General features: G+C 37.0%; 1 protein-coding gene across 1 annotated transcript; it reads right to left on the reverse strand.

Moving 5' to 3' along the window:
- Positions 1-1,620: 1,620 nt before the first annotated feature.
- On the reverse strand, positions 1,621-10,859 carry LOC118752547 (the record flags this gene model as incomplete). The annotated part of the gene is given in 5 exon segments (XM_036487453.1): positions 1,621-2,747; positions 5,221-5,335; positions 5,446-5,602; positions 5,726-5,868; positions 10,703-10,859. Coding segments are annotated over 5 exon segments (731 nt in total), but the record flags the coding sequence as incomplete, so codon positions are not given.
- Between the last annotated feature and the right edge of the window lie 6,291 nt (positions 10,860-17,150).

Here is a 17,150-nt window from a genome sequence, read left to right on the forward strand (position 1 = left end):
TTATTTCAACAATTGCTTAAATAAATACGTAGTCTTACGTCTTTATTTATATTTTTACTTGTAAATCTCGTAATTTTTCTTAATAAATGTTTACATTTTGTAAATGTATGTGCCTTGTGTGCAAGTAGCATTTTCGCATTATGCTGCGCATTTTGAAATCCTTAAGTTCTTATGCATATATTTGAGTGTAATTAAATTTTTCTTTAGATATTAAACTAATTTCTAAGTTGACTTCATTACACCGCACTAAATTTATTTAATAACTAGCTTTTGCCCGCAGCTACAACCGCTTGAAGTGCGGTTTAACACTTTCAAATATAAGTAACAAAACTAGTAAGAGCAGCGCCGTCTTCGGCTATGCTGAAGGCTTCATAACTTTCGTGAACATCTTAACATTTAAAAAAATGTATACATTCACAGCATACATAGATACGGGAGTTACATATATAAAAAATCAATTCTAAACAATCGGAGGTATGGAAGATATATCTTATATAGCACCAATCTAAGTGATTTTCGCTATTGTTGTTATGAATCTATGAACTCCGCTGCAAAACAACTCATACAGAATCCATAGGAAGCTTCCGGTTCCGCGTACCTCCTAAAAGCCATTTGTGTGCACTAGCACTCCATCTGTTTCAGTCATGGGGGGTTTCGGCTTTTCATGACCCTCAAAGGGACATTCAAAAGAACACGCGAGATAAGAAAATTTGCACACAAGTAAAATCTATCCAAAAGAAACCAGTGAACCGAAGCTCTCTCTATTCCTGCCTGCTAAATCTCCTTTTAACTTAAACACCTACCAACCAAACGAATGCTTAACAGCCACTGAAGCGAGCAACGAAACGAGGCAGGCTGAAAGTTCGAGGAGTGACGTAGAATGTTCCTCAAAGAGAAACGTCAAGTTGGATGAAGACAGCGAGAGAAAGAGAATGAGCGATGAACTTCAGAACGTTCGAGAGTTGCCATGAAAGCGAGCGCAGGTATATAGGAGCCACGAGACAGCGGAGTTACAAGTCCGCAAGCTACAAGTAAAGTGAGTTGCGAATAAGCAAGCTATAAGTTTAATTGTGTTAACAAGTTTTGTAAAGCGTTGTAATTGCTTTAACGAGTACTATAAAGTGTTTTTACGGTATTAGCAAGTATTGTTAATTGTTTGTTGTACAATAAAGTTACTTGTACTAATTTGGTCATCGTTAGCGTTTATTTAACAATCCAGCGATACGAACCGAAGAATTTGGGACATCCCTCAAGGTTTCAAAGATAATCGTAACAATTTAATGTAAGCAGAGCAGGGTTTCAAAAAGATGATGAGCGCAAAGTGATGGTTAACAAAGAAATATAGAAATCGATTGACGTGGTCCAAAGTTAGGCGGTAGCATACATAAAAAAAAAGTATTCCGACGAATTGGTAACCTTCTCCTTTTTGTGAAGTCGGTTAAAAATTCAATATTCAAAACGAGTCAATATGTGCGTGTCGCATAGTTATGATAAGCACTATACTTTAACTTATGCAAATTTATTTAACTCTTCAACAATTGCCAATTAAACTAAAATTCTGTTTACCTATATATTTATCTTTCTTTATGCAAGCAAATTCCAATGCAAACCCGTTTCCAATTAAATTCAATTTAAGTGAATCACAAAGGTTGTTTATTTAATTGCAGTGTGCTCAAAATTCCACGATCTTATAACTAAAATTTTTATTCAATTTGTATGTATATACATATGTATGTATGTAAATACTTAAAATATAATTATAATTAAACAGTGATATGCAATTTCACAAATCTTACTTGTGCTAATAAAAGTTGGAAAAATATTTATAAACTAAATAATAGTACATAAGTAGCAGATATATTTATGTATGTATTTATTGCTCCTTTTAATTCATCTTTAATTCTAATAAAATACTTCATTTGCCAGAAGTCTTTTTGTGTGTTATTTTTTTAATTATAATAAGTAAATTTCAATGTATCCATATCGATTTAATAAACAAGTGCATAACTAGTATACGAGTAAATTCAATATATGTAAATACATACATATTTATGTACGAATGTATTCTACGCATGCTCTTACACTAAATCTAACATTTCAAATACTTTTATATATGTGTGTGTGTGTGTGTGTGTGTGTATTAATTTTCGGTCTTTTGTTTTTAATTCTAAATATTTGTGTTGAGATAATTTTGTGTGTTGAGCTGAATTGCACCCTTAAATTTTCGTAATAGCAACACAGTTTAAATTTTCACTAAACTACCTTCTCTGTTAATGACCTACTAACTATAATATTAACTTCATTATGCTTTATTATTAATATAATTCAAAATGTTTTCTCTAAATGTAATACAGACGTTAAGTAGTGCAATCATTTAACGCATAATATTTCACAAATTCGTACCTTAATTTCTACCCACAAAGGCATGTATATTAATGCGCACTCACCAAAAATTCGTTGCTCTCAAAACATAAACAAATAAAATAATAAATACGAGTAAAAAATAATGATTTTGTAAATGATGGCTGCGTCGAAACAAATTGCAGCAAAGTAAGATTTTTGTAATTTTATGGCTCCATACTCTTAATCTATCTGCTCCAATAATGTGATCCCAGCGAGGCTACAGCTATGCCTGAAATAATAATCGCAAGCGAACGACCAAATCGGGACTGATGCAGAGGCACACCATCATCACTGAGGCCATCGTGACACATTTCAGGATGTCGAGTGAAGTCCTCGCAGTAGAGCTGAAAGTTTTGAAAGGTATTCAGATGTTATTTCAAAGTCATACAAAGCATAAAGTAAAATTTTTGGTTGTTAACAAAAGAGTTAGATATTTGTTTAGAGGACCCGAAAACGGAACAACATTTTAATAGCAATAACACTTATATGACAAATATGACTATTATGATGGCTTGCGAACCCCCTAAGAAGCTTACGGTTAACGGCAATGAGACACTTACTATATCCTTGTGAATACCTCAATTGTTAGGAAATAGATAGTATTATATTCATAACTCTACACCAAATGTTTCAGCAGTGATGGCCATAACTAAGTACTAATGTACTTAAAGTATCAGCTTGGGTACTAAATCCCCAAATACTTAGTATTTGCAGAGATCTAAATACTTAACTAAAACACGTAGGTACTAAATTAAAAAAACGTAGGATTTTCTAAATATTAAATTTAAAAAAAAAATACCTAAATATTTAGAAGTTGCTAAATATTAAAGCAAAAGTCGCGGAAATCCTGAAACTGTCCTAAACAGCGAGAAGTGGTCCCAAAGACCGGAATAGTCCCGAAACCCTCTAAAGAGCTCCAAAGGCCCGAAATAGTCCCGAAAACCTCCAGGTATACATAGTCCAGATAATCCCGAAAATACTGATAATACCGAAGTAGTTTCTAAACTCCCGAAATAGTCCCGATAATCGTGAAATGCTGAAATTCCTGATATACATAGCACCGGGTATATCGAAAATCTTCAAAATGACGAAATAGTCCCAAAAATACCGAAATAGCTCCAAGAATGCCAAAAATCCTAAAAATTTCGAAGTAGTCTCCAAAAACTCGCAGTAGTCGCAAACATCTTAAATACTAGTTCCCAAAATCGCTACATTCTTTATTTTTATACTAACTAAATAGTAAGTATTTAGTATCAAGTTTTATGTGAAGCCAACATGTCTGAGTATGTTTTAATGCGTTATTTCGTTAGATGAAAATAACTAAATACCTTATGATTAACTCAGTGAGAGGGGAGACCAGTATGTTTGCATGTATGTAATTAAAAAAAAATATTTCTTGGACCAAAAAAGTAGTGGGTAGGCACTGTGGCCAATGGTAATCAACTATTGCCACCTCCGCATGGTTGTAAGCCATGCAGAGTCCGCAGAATGCTCCGGAAGCAGTGTCCGGAGGATGCATCCGACTAGGCAGAGCATACTTTGAACTGCCATCAAATTATAACTTAAGAAAGTTTTATTACATGGCAGTTGAGAAGTGCATGTACATAAATTTCATTAATTTAATGAAGGAAATTTTTGCACATGCAGCAGTACATAGCATGCATTTAGGCGCCTGGTATTAGCAGTCGCGTCTAAACACCTTAAATAAATTAAATACTTTAAACACTTAGTACTTAGTGCTGTCAAAATAATTCAATAAATAAACCTAAAGCACAATTAAAGTATGAACATCCTATCAAAGATGGTATTAAGTAACATCCAAAAAACTATTTTGGTATTTACTGCAACAAAAATACTTAAAAACCTTTGTACTTAGTATTTAGTAAATAAAATTTGGCCGGAAGCGTCATCGCCTGAAAAGCTTGGAGTGAATTTCTAACTGAAGAATTATATACAGTGACTGAAGCAAGTGACTACGACTTGATTTTTTTTTTAATATTCGTAATGTTTTTTTAGCTAAATATTTTTTGTTATTTTTCTATCAAAATACCGTCCAAGCTTTAAACAAAACTATATAAATCACAATTTCAAACTTTATACAAAATATCAACTTTTTAATATGAAACTTTAGAGCATTTTTGGGTATGCAGTTTTATAGCCCATGCAGTTTTAGTGTAATGATTTCCTTTTAGTTTGCTTTTGCTTTTTTTTTATATATAACAAGTGCAATTTACAAAAACTGGTGTCGATTTTTTGAAATTTGGTTGCGAACGGTCTCCCGCATTTCATTTCATAAGAAATTCACCGTTACCAAAAAAAAATCTCAAAAATCAACGGGATTTTTAGCCGTTTGCACTTCATTATTAAGATTTAAAAATGTAAAATTTGTTGAATTTTCTTAAAATTTTTATACAGTGATTTATATGGTTTTAGTTAAAGCTGGGACAATATTTTTATTGGAGAATAACAAAAAAAAATTAACTCGAAAAACATTATGAGTAAAAAATTTAAAAAAATCAAATATGTGTACGCAATTTTTGTATTTCGACTGCTGAGCGGAAGATCGACCTATTTCGGCAGCCAGTTCGAAGACGGCCTATCTCAAAAAACTTTTCAAGAACGCCCTATTACAGAATTTGTTTAAAGAACGCCCTATTTCAGAATTCGTAGGACGTTTTCAAACTGGCGGCCGAGATGGGTCGGTCTTCCACTCAGCAGTCGATTTGTAGAATCGATGCCACCTTATGTGCTCGACTTTCAGAAATATACAATTTTTTCATGGACACTTTACAAGCAATACTTTTAAAACTAACTCACCTTAGTTAAGCTATTCGCATATTTATCAACCAGTTCGCGTGTGAATTTCGCTGCATCGGGGCCGCATATTTTACGCGCTGCATCCTCTGAACAATCAACTAACTCATTAATTGAACTGTAAATAAAACCGAAAGCAGAAGTTTTAAATTTTTTAACAACTTAAATATGTACAACGTATGTATGTATGTATACGACTATTTATAACTGTTCCCAACTCTTACGCACCAGCAGATTGTTTTTATATTTTCATTTAAAGTAATATTCTCGTGACTTTCTTGATTCTTATTCGGCTTCAGGAAAACCATTGTCTCCTTATAACGATTGGCGCACACCTCAAATTCTTTTTTGGCCATTTCCGAGCAGGGCGCATGTTTTAAATACTCTAAAAAATAGAAATTATAAAAAGAATTACTTTAATATGTGAGCGTAATTTTACTTAAGGATTTTTTTGAGTCATAAAAAAAGATTTGTTATATTTATGTATATGGGCATATCTTTAACTCACCATCCTGGAATTCCCCCTTAATACACAAGTCACGAATGAATTGATTTGTGCCATGATATAACTTATTGAACTGGTTTCTTTGCTGTAGCGGCATACAGCGCCGCGTATAACTTTGGATGCAACGGACGCCTTTTTTTAATTCACTAAAAAATTAAAATATATATAAATAAACTTTAATTCTCTATAAATATATTCAAAAAAAATATAAATGAATGTATGTATTTAATAAAAATAAATAAAAATCTCATTTGGACAATGATTGAAGGCAGCGATATGGCCGAGGACCTAGCAGGAAAAGGGGCTGCTCTGGATATTTTTGTGGCAGAAAATGTTATGTTACCTCTGAGTTATGTATATCAAGAGGAGGCAACTCTAAGTACTAAAAAAATATGGCGTGCCGCAGGTGGAGTTTGTTGTCCACTTACTTCGCAAACCAGCACTTCAGTTAACATCAAACTGGACAGTGTTCTAGAAAAAAACACTTATTTTGCGGTTTAACAGAAGCAAAATGATGCTAAGACACTGCAGATTCTTAGGTTCCTAAATTTTTTCGGCTGGGTCTAAGAGAAAAAATCATTTCCTGCTGTTCTTATTTTTGTCTCTTTTTCAATCATATACTTACATACAATGTAGGCTCAAAAACATGACTAGAAATGATTCCTAACAAAATTCAAGTATGTACATTAGGGCGGAATAATTTTATTTCGAAAAAAGTGTATGTAATACTCGAATTCTACGATCGATTCTAAACAAAAATGGTGACCAAACTATATGCCAAAAAGTGACGTTTGACCATCACAATTTTGTAAAGAAATTCAGTGTATTATAATTGTTGTTTTTTAGAACGAAATAAATTTTTCATTTATAAAATTTTCTGTTTTCTTCATACAATATACTGCTTTTTCTTTTGATAATTGGGAGGGTGAAACGTCATTTTTGGTACATAGTTTGGTTACCATTTTTGCTTAGAATTAATCGTGGAATTTCTTCGAAAATTTTGCCCCGGACAAATTACTCCGCTCTAATGTGCATACTTATAAACATGAAACTACGAATTTTTGAGAATGTTAACGGCAAAGGAACACAAAAGCGTAGGAATACATACACACATTCACCTAGGCGTTCAGCGTCCCTCACAAAATTAAATTAAAACTTTTATGATTTCTTGATTTTTCCATATCAATACCAATCCACCTTCCTGCCTATTGTAATGTTAAAAAAAAATTTTATTTGGAAAATTCAATATGCTGCATGCTTCTACTTTACTTTACTTATGTAACGAACCGAAGGTTTTTTTTTTCAAACTCATTTCGTAAAACAGATGATCCGCTTAGAATTTTAAATGAACTCGATTTTTATGCGCACAATATGAATGCATGTGTGTGTGTGTGTGCATAACTGTGTCCTTTTTGTTTTACACGAAAGAGACTAACTAGCACAGTCTTAGTTGGTAGTGGACAAACTCATCATCGAATGCTGAATACCAAGTGCTTAACGTCGACCAATGAATGATAAGGTCACTTAAAATGAAAAACGAACTGCTCCTGGCAATGGAGTGCTAGCTTGCAATCAACACTAATTTTTGAGTAACTAAATAGGCATACGAAAGCTAAGGTTGTCCGATATAAACGAGAAAAAATGCCCTGAGGAATGCTGTACGACAATACCACAATATGTAAGTAACTGTTGAGCGAGCACTGTCCTGAGAGCACGTAAGCAAACGCACGGATGAATTGACAAGTGGACGGATGGATATCGAAACGAAAACAAAAACACGACGTTTCAAATCAAAATTTCAAGTTAACTTTTTTCGCACATGGTTTTGCAGCAGCGTATGTGTGTCTATATGTTAGGATTAAGGAAAACCTGTTGTTTTAAATTTTCGAAAAAAAAAGTGTAGTTACGTGCGTTCATTGTGGTGCTCCATGACGTGGATTGTAGAAGCAAAAGACTTTTAAGTCATTAGCCTCTTCAGCACTACACAATAAAAATTATAAATTTATCAACTTAGAACTGCATGGTAGAGATAATAAGTGAAGTGGATTCGATATTCGCCCAAAAGCTAAATTTATATAAGCGCATACTTCGCGCATGCCTTAATATTGTGGGCGTGTTTTGTATCTTTTGAGATTAAATCTTTTAATCACTAAGATTCGAACCAAATGGAGCCAATAATTTTAATACAAGTCCTTTTAAAAGAATTTTCATCATTTCGCTGCTGCAACAGCGTGTAGACCAGTGATGGAAAAGTAGGTAAAATTGCACCTTTTTCAGGCCTTTTATAATTTGAAAGCACATTCGGTACATATATACCATTTTCGGTACATTTTCAACTTAGCCAAATACAATTTCCAGGAATTCGTTTCTCCTTGCAGTTATACCAACCTCTCGAACACAACTCTTCCTTATTAGACATCGTCAGAATGATCAAGGCTTTGTTAAGGTTGATTTATATTCGTTTATAAGCCCACTGCTAAGCCTAAATAAGCACAAGCGGGCAAGAGTTAAGCTTCATTCGATCCCTGACTGACAGTAGGCTGGCTCCTAAGTAAACAAAGTTATTTATGGTTTCGAAATAATGGATGTCTACAGTGCCATACCCTTGAAAAGTTCAAATGTAATAGTATTTAATGTAAAATAGATCAAACACACATTTTTAAATATCCATTAAATTACATAAATTATATAGTAGACCTCTCCGAAGCCAAACAACATTTTGGCGACATACGAAGACACCAAGCGAATGCGAGAGCCTGGCCTGTATGTAAAGGTTTTGGCGAAGAAATTTCTCAGAAGCATTGTCAAAAGCATGGGGTCAGGGGTTGATGAAAGAAAATTATTCCAAAACTTTGTTTGGCCTCGAAAAGTTCTTCCAGCATTCCATCGCTAAGCTAAATTTTCGTCGCCAAAATTCTCTAAATGAAAAGCAGTGGGGCCTAAAAGTACGCAACATGGAAAACTAACAAATGCAATGTGTTAATCAGCCAAATCTGGTAAATGTTGTTTGTTGTTGGACCGGCTATTCTTTTGGAGATTTTTAGCGATCAAAATTAGCGGTAGTGAATTCCGGGATCCGGTTGCAGTTTACACAGATCTTTACATATTAGAGAACGTTATCCAAAAATCAGGCATGGCAGATTTTCACCATAATTTCGTACTGTTGGACAGATTTGACGTAATGTGAAAATGTACATACAAATTTTTTAGGTACATACGTCTGCTGTTAGGTACAATTTCTTCCTTCCTTTTTCCATCCCTGGTGTAGACCCTGCATAAGAATAGTCAGAGTTACTAGATATTTCTCCGTAGCCAAAAATTTTGATGCAGTTCGTTTAAATGAGCTCTGCTGAACTGCATCAAATTTGCCATATTCTGACTTGATGCCTTTGGTAGTTAACCGATTCATATGCTGTTTAAATTCTTTTAATCTCAGAATATGAGACCCAATGTTTTCTTAAGGTCGACAGGTGATTTGTAGGGTAAGAGGCTGCGAATATCCGCTTTAATTCTGCCATCAGAAATAGTGCTGATGAGGCATTACCCGTCTGTGGCGATAATTTGGAAGTTATTCAATGCTCTGACGTTAGAAGGTAAAGCTTCTCGGCGCTGCGGCTTGATGTTTTAGGAAGTTAACTAGACAGGGTAAGAGTAGGGGTAAAGGATACTCGGCAGCTTTATAGATTTTTTGCAGGAACAATTGGAAAACGCTGGAACCTCCGGCCAAGGGTTATTTGTTACGCAGACAGTTATACATACATATGTACGTATTGAGCGCCAGTTTTTCCGGGAGCGCTAGATCACTGCTTCAACTTTCCGCAACAGGTATTGTCATAAGAATTAAAGGCGTGTACCAACTTTGAGATAAATAAATCCGGACGGGACGGCAAATTACTAAATTTTACCCCAACAAGGGTTAAAACTGCTAACACGGTTCAGAAATTGTGGTTAAAAATGTCCAACAAAAATATGTGCCATTAAATTTTACGGAATTTTCAAATAATTTAAGTCGTCTTATGACCAAATTAAGCTGCCTTTACACGAGGCGATTTTTTTACAGGCGATAATCGCATGCAAAGTTGAATTGCTGTCTACTTTGAGGCAAACGATTTTTGAATTACCATTTACACGAGCGATTTTCCTTGAGTAATGTGGAATCGCCAGAAGAATTGCCTCATGTAAATCCAGCATTAGGGAAACCACATTCGCCATACCGCATTCGCGTCTTTTTTTTTTTGGCTGTCGCACAATGTTATCTTTAATTATTTAAGTCCTACAAACAACTGCCGAATTTATTGACCGTAATGCATATTGAAACATAATCTATTTCTTCCTAGTCACCGGATACATGCATACATATATACACACATACATAAGTACATCGGTTATGCATGCACACATTTTACGCTTATGTATTTCTCTCCTTGATAATGACTTCAATTAATTAAGATTTTATACCAAGTCGATTTTCGTACCGGCAACATTTTCTACTTATGGCAACTGATTGCACTAACTATAATTGACGATGGTTTGTAGCTAATAGTTGCAGGCAGTCTGTTACCAAAAACAAAAAACAAAAAAACAAAAAAACAAGTTTCTTTTACATTTGGTGGAAATTAGAAGGTAATATTAATTTTGCTAGTAAAAACCGCAAATTGTACAGCGCAATTAATTTTTGCACCAAATCAAGAAAACAGAAAAGAAACAAGAAGCTACGAAATTCGGCTGCGCTCAGTAATTACTTGCACCCTGCCATTAGCGCTTTGTACTGATGAGCGGCGCAACTAGCTGCGAGAGTAGTCAGTAGTCTCCGACCGACCGACCGACCGGCCGGCCGACCGCCGCCACCAGGTGAGGTATTCAGCAAGCAGTTTTTTCATCACAAAATTCGAAAAGAAATCGGGGCAAACGGAAAGTGTAGAATTAAATAATTGAAAAAAAAATAAACTTTTTCTTCTATCGTTGATAGCGTTGACTTACTTGCAAAGTTTATCCAGTTCGTCCTTCTTGGCAGGGCCGATGGAAAACTCGGAGGTTAAATGTAGCATTTCCAGAGGCTCAGCACATTTTGTGAACTCCTCCTGGCCACACTCCTCACCACGAACGCTCGTCACCAGCTCGTTGCCGACGAATGCAACTGAAAAGATACCAAAAAAAAAAACGAAACAGAATGAACGAGAGTTACAGAAAATGTCGTCACATTAGAGATGACAATAATTGTGACCAGAAGTGTGGTGCGACGGAGTGCGAGACGGGGTTTACGGAGGGAAGGCGCACACGGAGCGTAGCATGTGGAAAATAGCATGAAACTTTGATACCAATTGGAAAACTTCAAGTTGCGACACACAACTTGCAGTTGCAATCAGTAGCAACATCGGCGCAGCACAGCTCACTCACCCCCGCCACCTTTCACGACAGCTACTCGTAAGCTGCTAGCAGTGCAATTTGCGTCTTACACAGAACAAACTCATCACACAACACACCGGGCGACACGACAACGACATTCAATGTGGCTCAACAACAAAGTTGAGAATGTGCACCGAGAGTAATAAAATCCTTTGTACGTTAAATTGCTACCAAACGCAGTAAACGACAATAACACTAACAACAAAGTGGCATAGATTCAGAACAGCAGCAGTAGTTGAATACATACTCGTTGCAGGAGCGTATGTAGCTGTGGCGGTGACCACAACGTTTGGTGGGTGGTAGGGTTGGATTGCGTTTAGTAGGGTTAAGGGACAGTCGTTGGTCTTTGTGATATGCGTTGTTTCGGGGTAAAAGGCCACCAAGCGGTTAAATTGAAATATTGCACTTTTTATTGCAGTTCCTTTGGTCAATAACGCTGATAAATGGAGCTTGGGTAGATTCCAAATCGTATTTAGCGCATGTATGTTTGTTTGTGCTAGTGCGAGTATAAGGATGAATGAAAACTCTTCCTAAATGCATACATACATATGTATGTACACACATTTTTATTTGTGTAGGTGTGTACGTACATATGTATATAAACTTGAGCTATTAAGTATGCCTTAAATCCCTGCGTACATATTTTGTTTTGATCAGTTTAGACAACTGAGAGATGCTGCGTTTTGATAAAAGTTGTCCAAGACGTGCCGAATTTGAGAATGCAAGTGACGTACATGTCTCCAAAGATACATGTGTGGATTACGCAATGCGTGTGTATGCATATGTAGGGTATCCCCTGCTGTAATACAACATACATACATAATTATGTATATGAGTAAATGTCACAAGCTAAATTTTTCGGTACTCATGCACATATACCCGCAGTCATCTAACACGTTTACTCGCCCTAACTTAACCATCATCGGTCTCCCTAAAAATTTGTCGAATTTATTCTAATCAGATTTTTTAAGAAAATTCTAAGTATGCAGTTATATAGCCCATTAAATTTTAGCATAATAAAGTGCAAGTTTGAAGTTGCTAGAAAATCGCATTGAGTTTTAGCAAGTTTTTTAAGTGGAAGGTTTTGGCAACACATTAATGCGATTTTCAAGCAAATTAAAGCTAGCCAAATTCTCCATACACCGTACATACATCACTTTTCGATAGATCTGAAACTTTCTGAGAAATTAATTAATAATATAGATTTTTTGTTTTCTTGATAAAAAATTAAATATAATCAAACTTTAACAGGAGAAAAGTTTTAAAATAACAGATTCTGCGTACATTTTTTGCGTTTGTGTTAAAGCCTGTTCTGTTAAAAAAAAAAATCAAATTGCTAATGAAGAAAATTGATGGTTAAATAAAGCAGTAATGGGTGGTCAAATGAAAATGCGCAAAATTTTTTTTTTTGTATGAAATATGTGCAGAAAAGAGTGTTACTAAGGTGTACATGGCGTATGAGTGACATTCTTTCCTGCTAATTTTTCATACAAAAACTCTTCGGGTATTTTCACTTGACCCCTCGTTACTTCTTTCTTCTTCTACTTTCTTCGATTTGCTTCATTAGTAACTTGATTTTTTTTTCTTTTGTAGCAGAACAGGCTTTAACACAAATGGAAAAAATTGGCACAGAATCTGTTGTTTTTATTCTTCTGTTTAAGTTTGATTTTTTTTCACTAAAAAATAAAAAACTAGAATGATTAACAAATTTCTCAAAAATAATCAGTCCGGAAATCGGAAAGCGGTGTATATACGGTATATGGAGAATTTTGTTAGCTTTCATTTACCATATTTAATATTAAGAGTGTTAAATTGGTTCGTATATCTTATACGTGATTTAGTGGAACCACTTTTTGTTTTAAACTGAATAGCGGTAAATTGAAAATATCTCGAAAACTTATCCATAGAATAAAAAATTAACTCGACTTTCGGAATCAGTTGCCGATTCTACATGACAAATGCATAGGGGATCAGAAATAAAACACAAATTTTTGACCCAGTGTAATCAAGTACAATAATGTAAGATTATAAAAGTGAGTAAATTTCCCATATATAAAAACCACTTTTACATGCACTAAACATAAAAACAACAAGACGCGCGGTACAGCCACTTTAAGTTAAAGATATGAGCTATAGATTCTGTTAGTTTCATGTTTTTATACAGCAGGCAACATGATCATTTCGTATCGGCAGCTGCTGCAGCTCGCCTGACATAACAATAGTCGGCGCTTGTCTGATAAACAGCGTATCATGGCGACCTATGCTGACTTTGGCATCAGACCATCTACCCATAGTCATCTCGATCGATAAACCAGCCGACTTTCCTTCCGCGGAACACCGAAGCTATATCTACTTTTCTAAAGCTGATTGGAAAGGCTTCGTGCTCCCCATACCAACCGACGTCCACCTTGGTGAACGTAAGTTCCGCAGGGTGTTTCGCTGCTGCTGCAGCTCGCTTCGTACCGGCAGGATGTATCACAGACCCTCGTCCAAACTTCCCTGCTAAAGCGGCTGTCCTAGCCGATGTGTGTGACAACTTTCGTCAGGCCGATCCCGGAAATCCCCGTATCAGGGATCTCAGCGCGGAGATTCGGCAGCTTGTTAACGTACATAAGCGGAAAAAGTGGGAAGAGCATCTGAAGACTTGCAACTTCGGCTCTGGTGTGAGTAAGCTTTGGTCAACCGTGAGGTCACTGTCTAATCCGACGAAGCACGACGACAGGGTAGAAATTTCTTTCGGCGACCATGCTTCGTCGGATCCGGATCGATGCGCGAGGCCTTGCGCACGAACCACCAGACCCCAGCGAAGCATCAACATGGTTTCCGTTAAGTGCACAGTGCAACAACAGCTATTAACGCCATAAACACTCAGATAACACGTGGCCTTAACCGCAACCGTCCGTGAGAGAACTATTCTGGTAGCGTTGGACCTTTCAAAAACGTTTGACACCGTCAGCCACTCAACGCTACTAGAGGCTCAAACGATGATCGGCGAATTATCTGAGTGGTCGACACTCGTCGGTAAGTTTTAGAGAAAAATCGAGCAAACTTAGAAAAATAAAACAGGGGCTTCCACAGGGTGGTGTCCATTCCCCGCTACTGTTTAACTTTTCATTTCAAAGCTCCCTCAATCACCAGAGGGAGTCTAGATTGTCTCTTACCCGACGATTGCTCGATCAGGCCGACTGGGAATGGAATTGATGACGTGTGTTCGAAATTAAACGGGTATCTCTCCGAGCTTTCTCGCTTCGTCACTGCAAGGAGCCTAACCCTCTCCCCGACAAAATCCTCTGCGAACTTGTGCACCACCTGGACGAAAGAGGTCAGGCTACCGCTGGGGATTCACGTTGATGATACACCAATTCCGAAGGTGACTAACCCCAAAAAACTCGGAGTAACCTTCGACAGTCTGCTCTCCATCTCTGTGCACACAACCCTTATTGTCAACAAAGTACAGAGCCGCAACAAGGTCCTCAAGTTGCTAGCAGGCAGTACTTGGTGCAAAGACAAAGCAACGTTGCTGGCAACATACAAGGCAATAGGCCGGCCGGTTTTAAATTACGCAGCCTCAGTGTGGTCACCGGGGACTAGTAGAACGCAGTGGATAAAGCTGCAGACGACCCAAAACGCCGCACTACGGACAGCGACTGGATGCCTTCTGATGCCGTCAGAACACCACCTGTACGACGAGGCGAAATTGCTCCCAGTCAAGGAGCACAACACAATGCTCTGCAAGCAGTTCTCGTGGTCACTCTGATGGGCAGCTGCTTGCAGAAGAGGCCTCGCCCAGGCACGTCAGGAGGCTCTCTACGAACTGACGGACGAAGTCCAGAGGTCCATTAAACAACATTCATAGCGAGGCAGTCTCGAGATATGTAGACTTCAGACCTGTGAATGCCGTTCTAGGCGCACAACCACCGGACTTTGACGAGACGGAGCTTCATCTGCAGCAGGTTAAACTCATACCTGAGCAAACTAAACGCAGTGTCCGGTATGCGGAGAGACACCCCATGGCTCGAAACATCTCTTCGTATGCCCGGAAAACCCGACAACCCGAACGCCTTTGTCCCTGTGCACCGACCCTATCGAGGCTGCACGCTTCTTAGGGCTGCCGTTAGTGGAACTTGACGACAACAACTGAGATATCAACCGATCTAAAAAAAAATATATAAAAAAACACGTAATTTTAAGACGCAGACATTACATGCATAAAAAATGTATTTACAAATATGAATGTAAGTATGTAGTATCTCGCTTATTCGAGCGAAAATCCCCATTTCGACATGTGCTCAAAGGATCATATAGAACCATTATTAGCAAAAAAATTTCTGGGAACATATGCTAACGATGATAACGCCCGAAGATAGGTCCCTTTTAGCATTCGGAGAGGAATTCAGTGATTGAATTAGGAGTGTTAACACTTTGGCAACGGTAAATACCGTAAACGATAAAGTGTATGAACTTTATAACGGCATAGACATGGACGCTCCAGCCCTAAAAGTATTCAACGCGGTAACCGTGGGGGATATCAGGGGAAGAGTTCGGCCCCAACTGGGCTGAAAAGACCAGGCGGAGAAGCACTTGATTTATCTTGGCATTACTTGGCGCGGAAGAGAACGATTGACGTGTTAAATTGAACTCGGCCTAAATCGCCTAGGCGGTTACAGTACCAAACATGAAGAAGAAGAAGAATATTAACCCAAAAAGTGGTACTGGGAAAAAATTTCACGTATAAGACTTTGCGTATTATGCACGGCAAGTATGTATGTATGTATCGAGCCCCCTTGCCATGGTTTTCTGCTGCTTTAAAAATATTCGAAAATTTCGCTACCACGCTGCCCTCACTGGCCTTTTGTATTGAATCAAAATAAAGTTATACCGTAGTACTTCTTAAGATAAAAGAAAGCTCACATAAAGTAACAAAAATTTCTTAAGTACAATAGCTTAGTAGCTAAGAAACATAGAGCAAAGTACTCCCAGTCTCCAACTTTGGTGCTGGCCCTTCACATAGTTACAAAAGCATAGGTATACATACTTATGTGCAGACAAGTTGACAATTTCGAGCCAATTTGATTTGATATGTACAAATAGACTTTCATGTGTTTGAATATACCCACTCACTTTGTTAGGGTGGGTCAAATTATTTTAAATTTTTCAAGCTCATTCCGCTGACTGAAGATATTGTCGCAGAGAAACAGGATTTCTTTTCTAGAATAAGGGATAACTTACGTATCAAACATTTTGTGTTTTTCGACCCGCCCTAATGTGCATGCATACATATGTATGTGGCAGGCGCATACAAACGACTATGAACCATACAATATTTTATTTGCTTAACATTCGAGCCGCAGCTGCAATTCTTGTCATTGTCTTTCCCATTTAACTTTTACCTTTTTTTTTAATTCATTTTGGTTGCTTTTCATTTTCTTCATATTTTTCTTTTCTGGTTGCAACTCTCTCTCACTCTCTTTCCCCGTTTGTTATTACGAGTATATTTTAGTTTTTACTAGTTAAAAAAGTTCACCGCTACTGGAAAAAAGGCTCTCGCTATAAATCAACAAATGTTGGCATTGCATTTCTAGAAAAAAGTTAAAAAGCGAAACAGTGAGCATACAAAAATCGAACAACACAACATCCTTGGCGGCGCTTGCCTTTATATCCTGGCACGCGTACGAGTAACTGTGCGTTGCTGGCGAGTTTAAAGTGTACATACATATATGGGAAGCTCGATTGCGTCTTTCTGCGTATGGGCATACGGTACGTAAATAAATTTAAAAAAACATACATATATATGTACAAATACATAAACTAAAGCATCCGCATTTTTCGGCAATCAGATTTTTCTGAAAAAAGTCGAAAGTCTTTCGATCTTACTTTACCAATTCGTAACAATTCCCCACTCCGAAGCATCCGAGTTTTACGAAACCCACATCTTTCCGAAGAAACTCGAAAAACTTTCGCTCTGAAGGTAAAACCCCAATTGAAGTAATTTTTGCAGGTAAAGTTAAATTAAAGTACGAAA

This window comes from Rhagoletis pomonella, unplaced genomic scaffold (genome assembly GCF_013731165.1).
Source record: "Rhagoletis pomonella isolate Grant_MI unplaced genomic scaffold, Rhpom_1.0 Rhpom_scaffold_01641, whole genome shotgun sequence".
NCBI classification, from domain to species: domain Eukaryota; kingdom Metazoa; phylum Arthropoda; class Insecta; order Diptera; family Tephritidae; genus Rhagoletis; species Rhagoletis pomonella.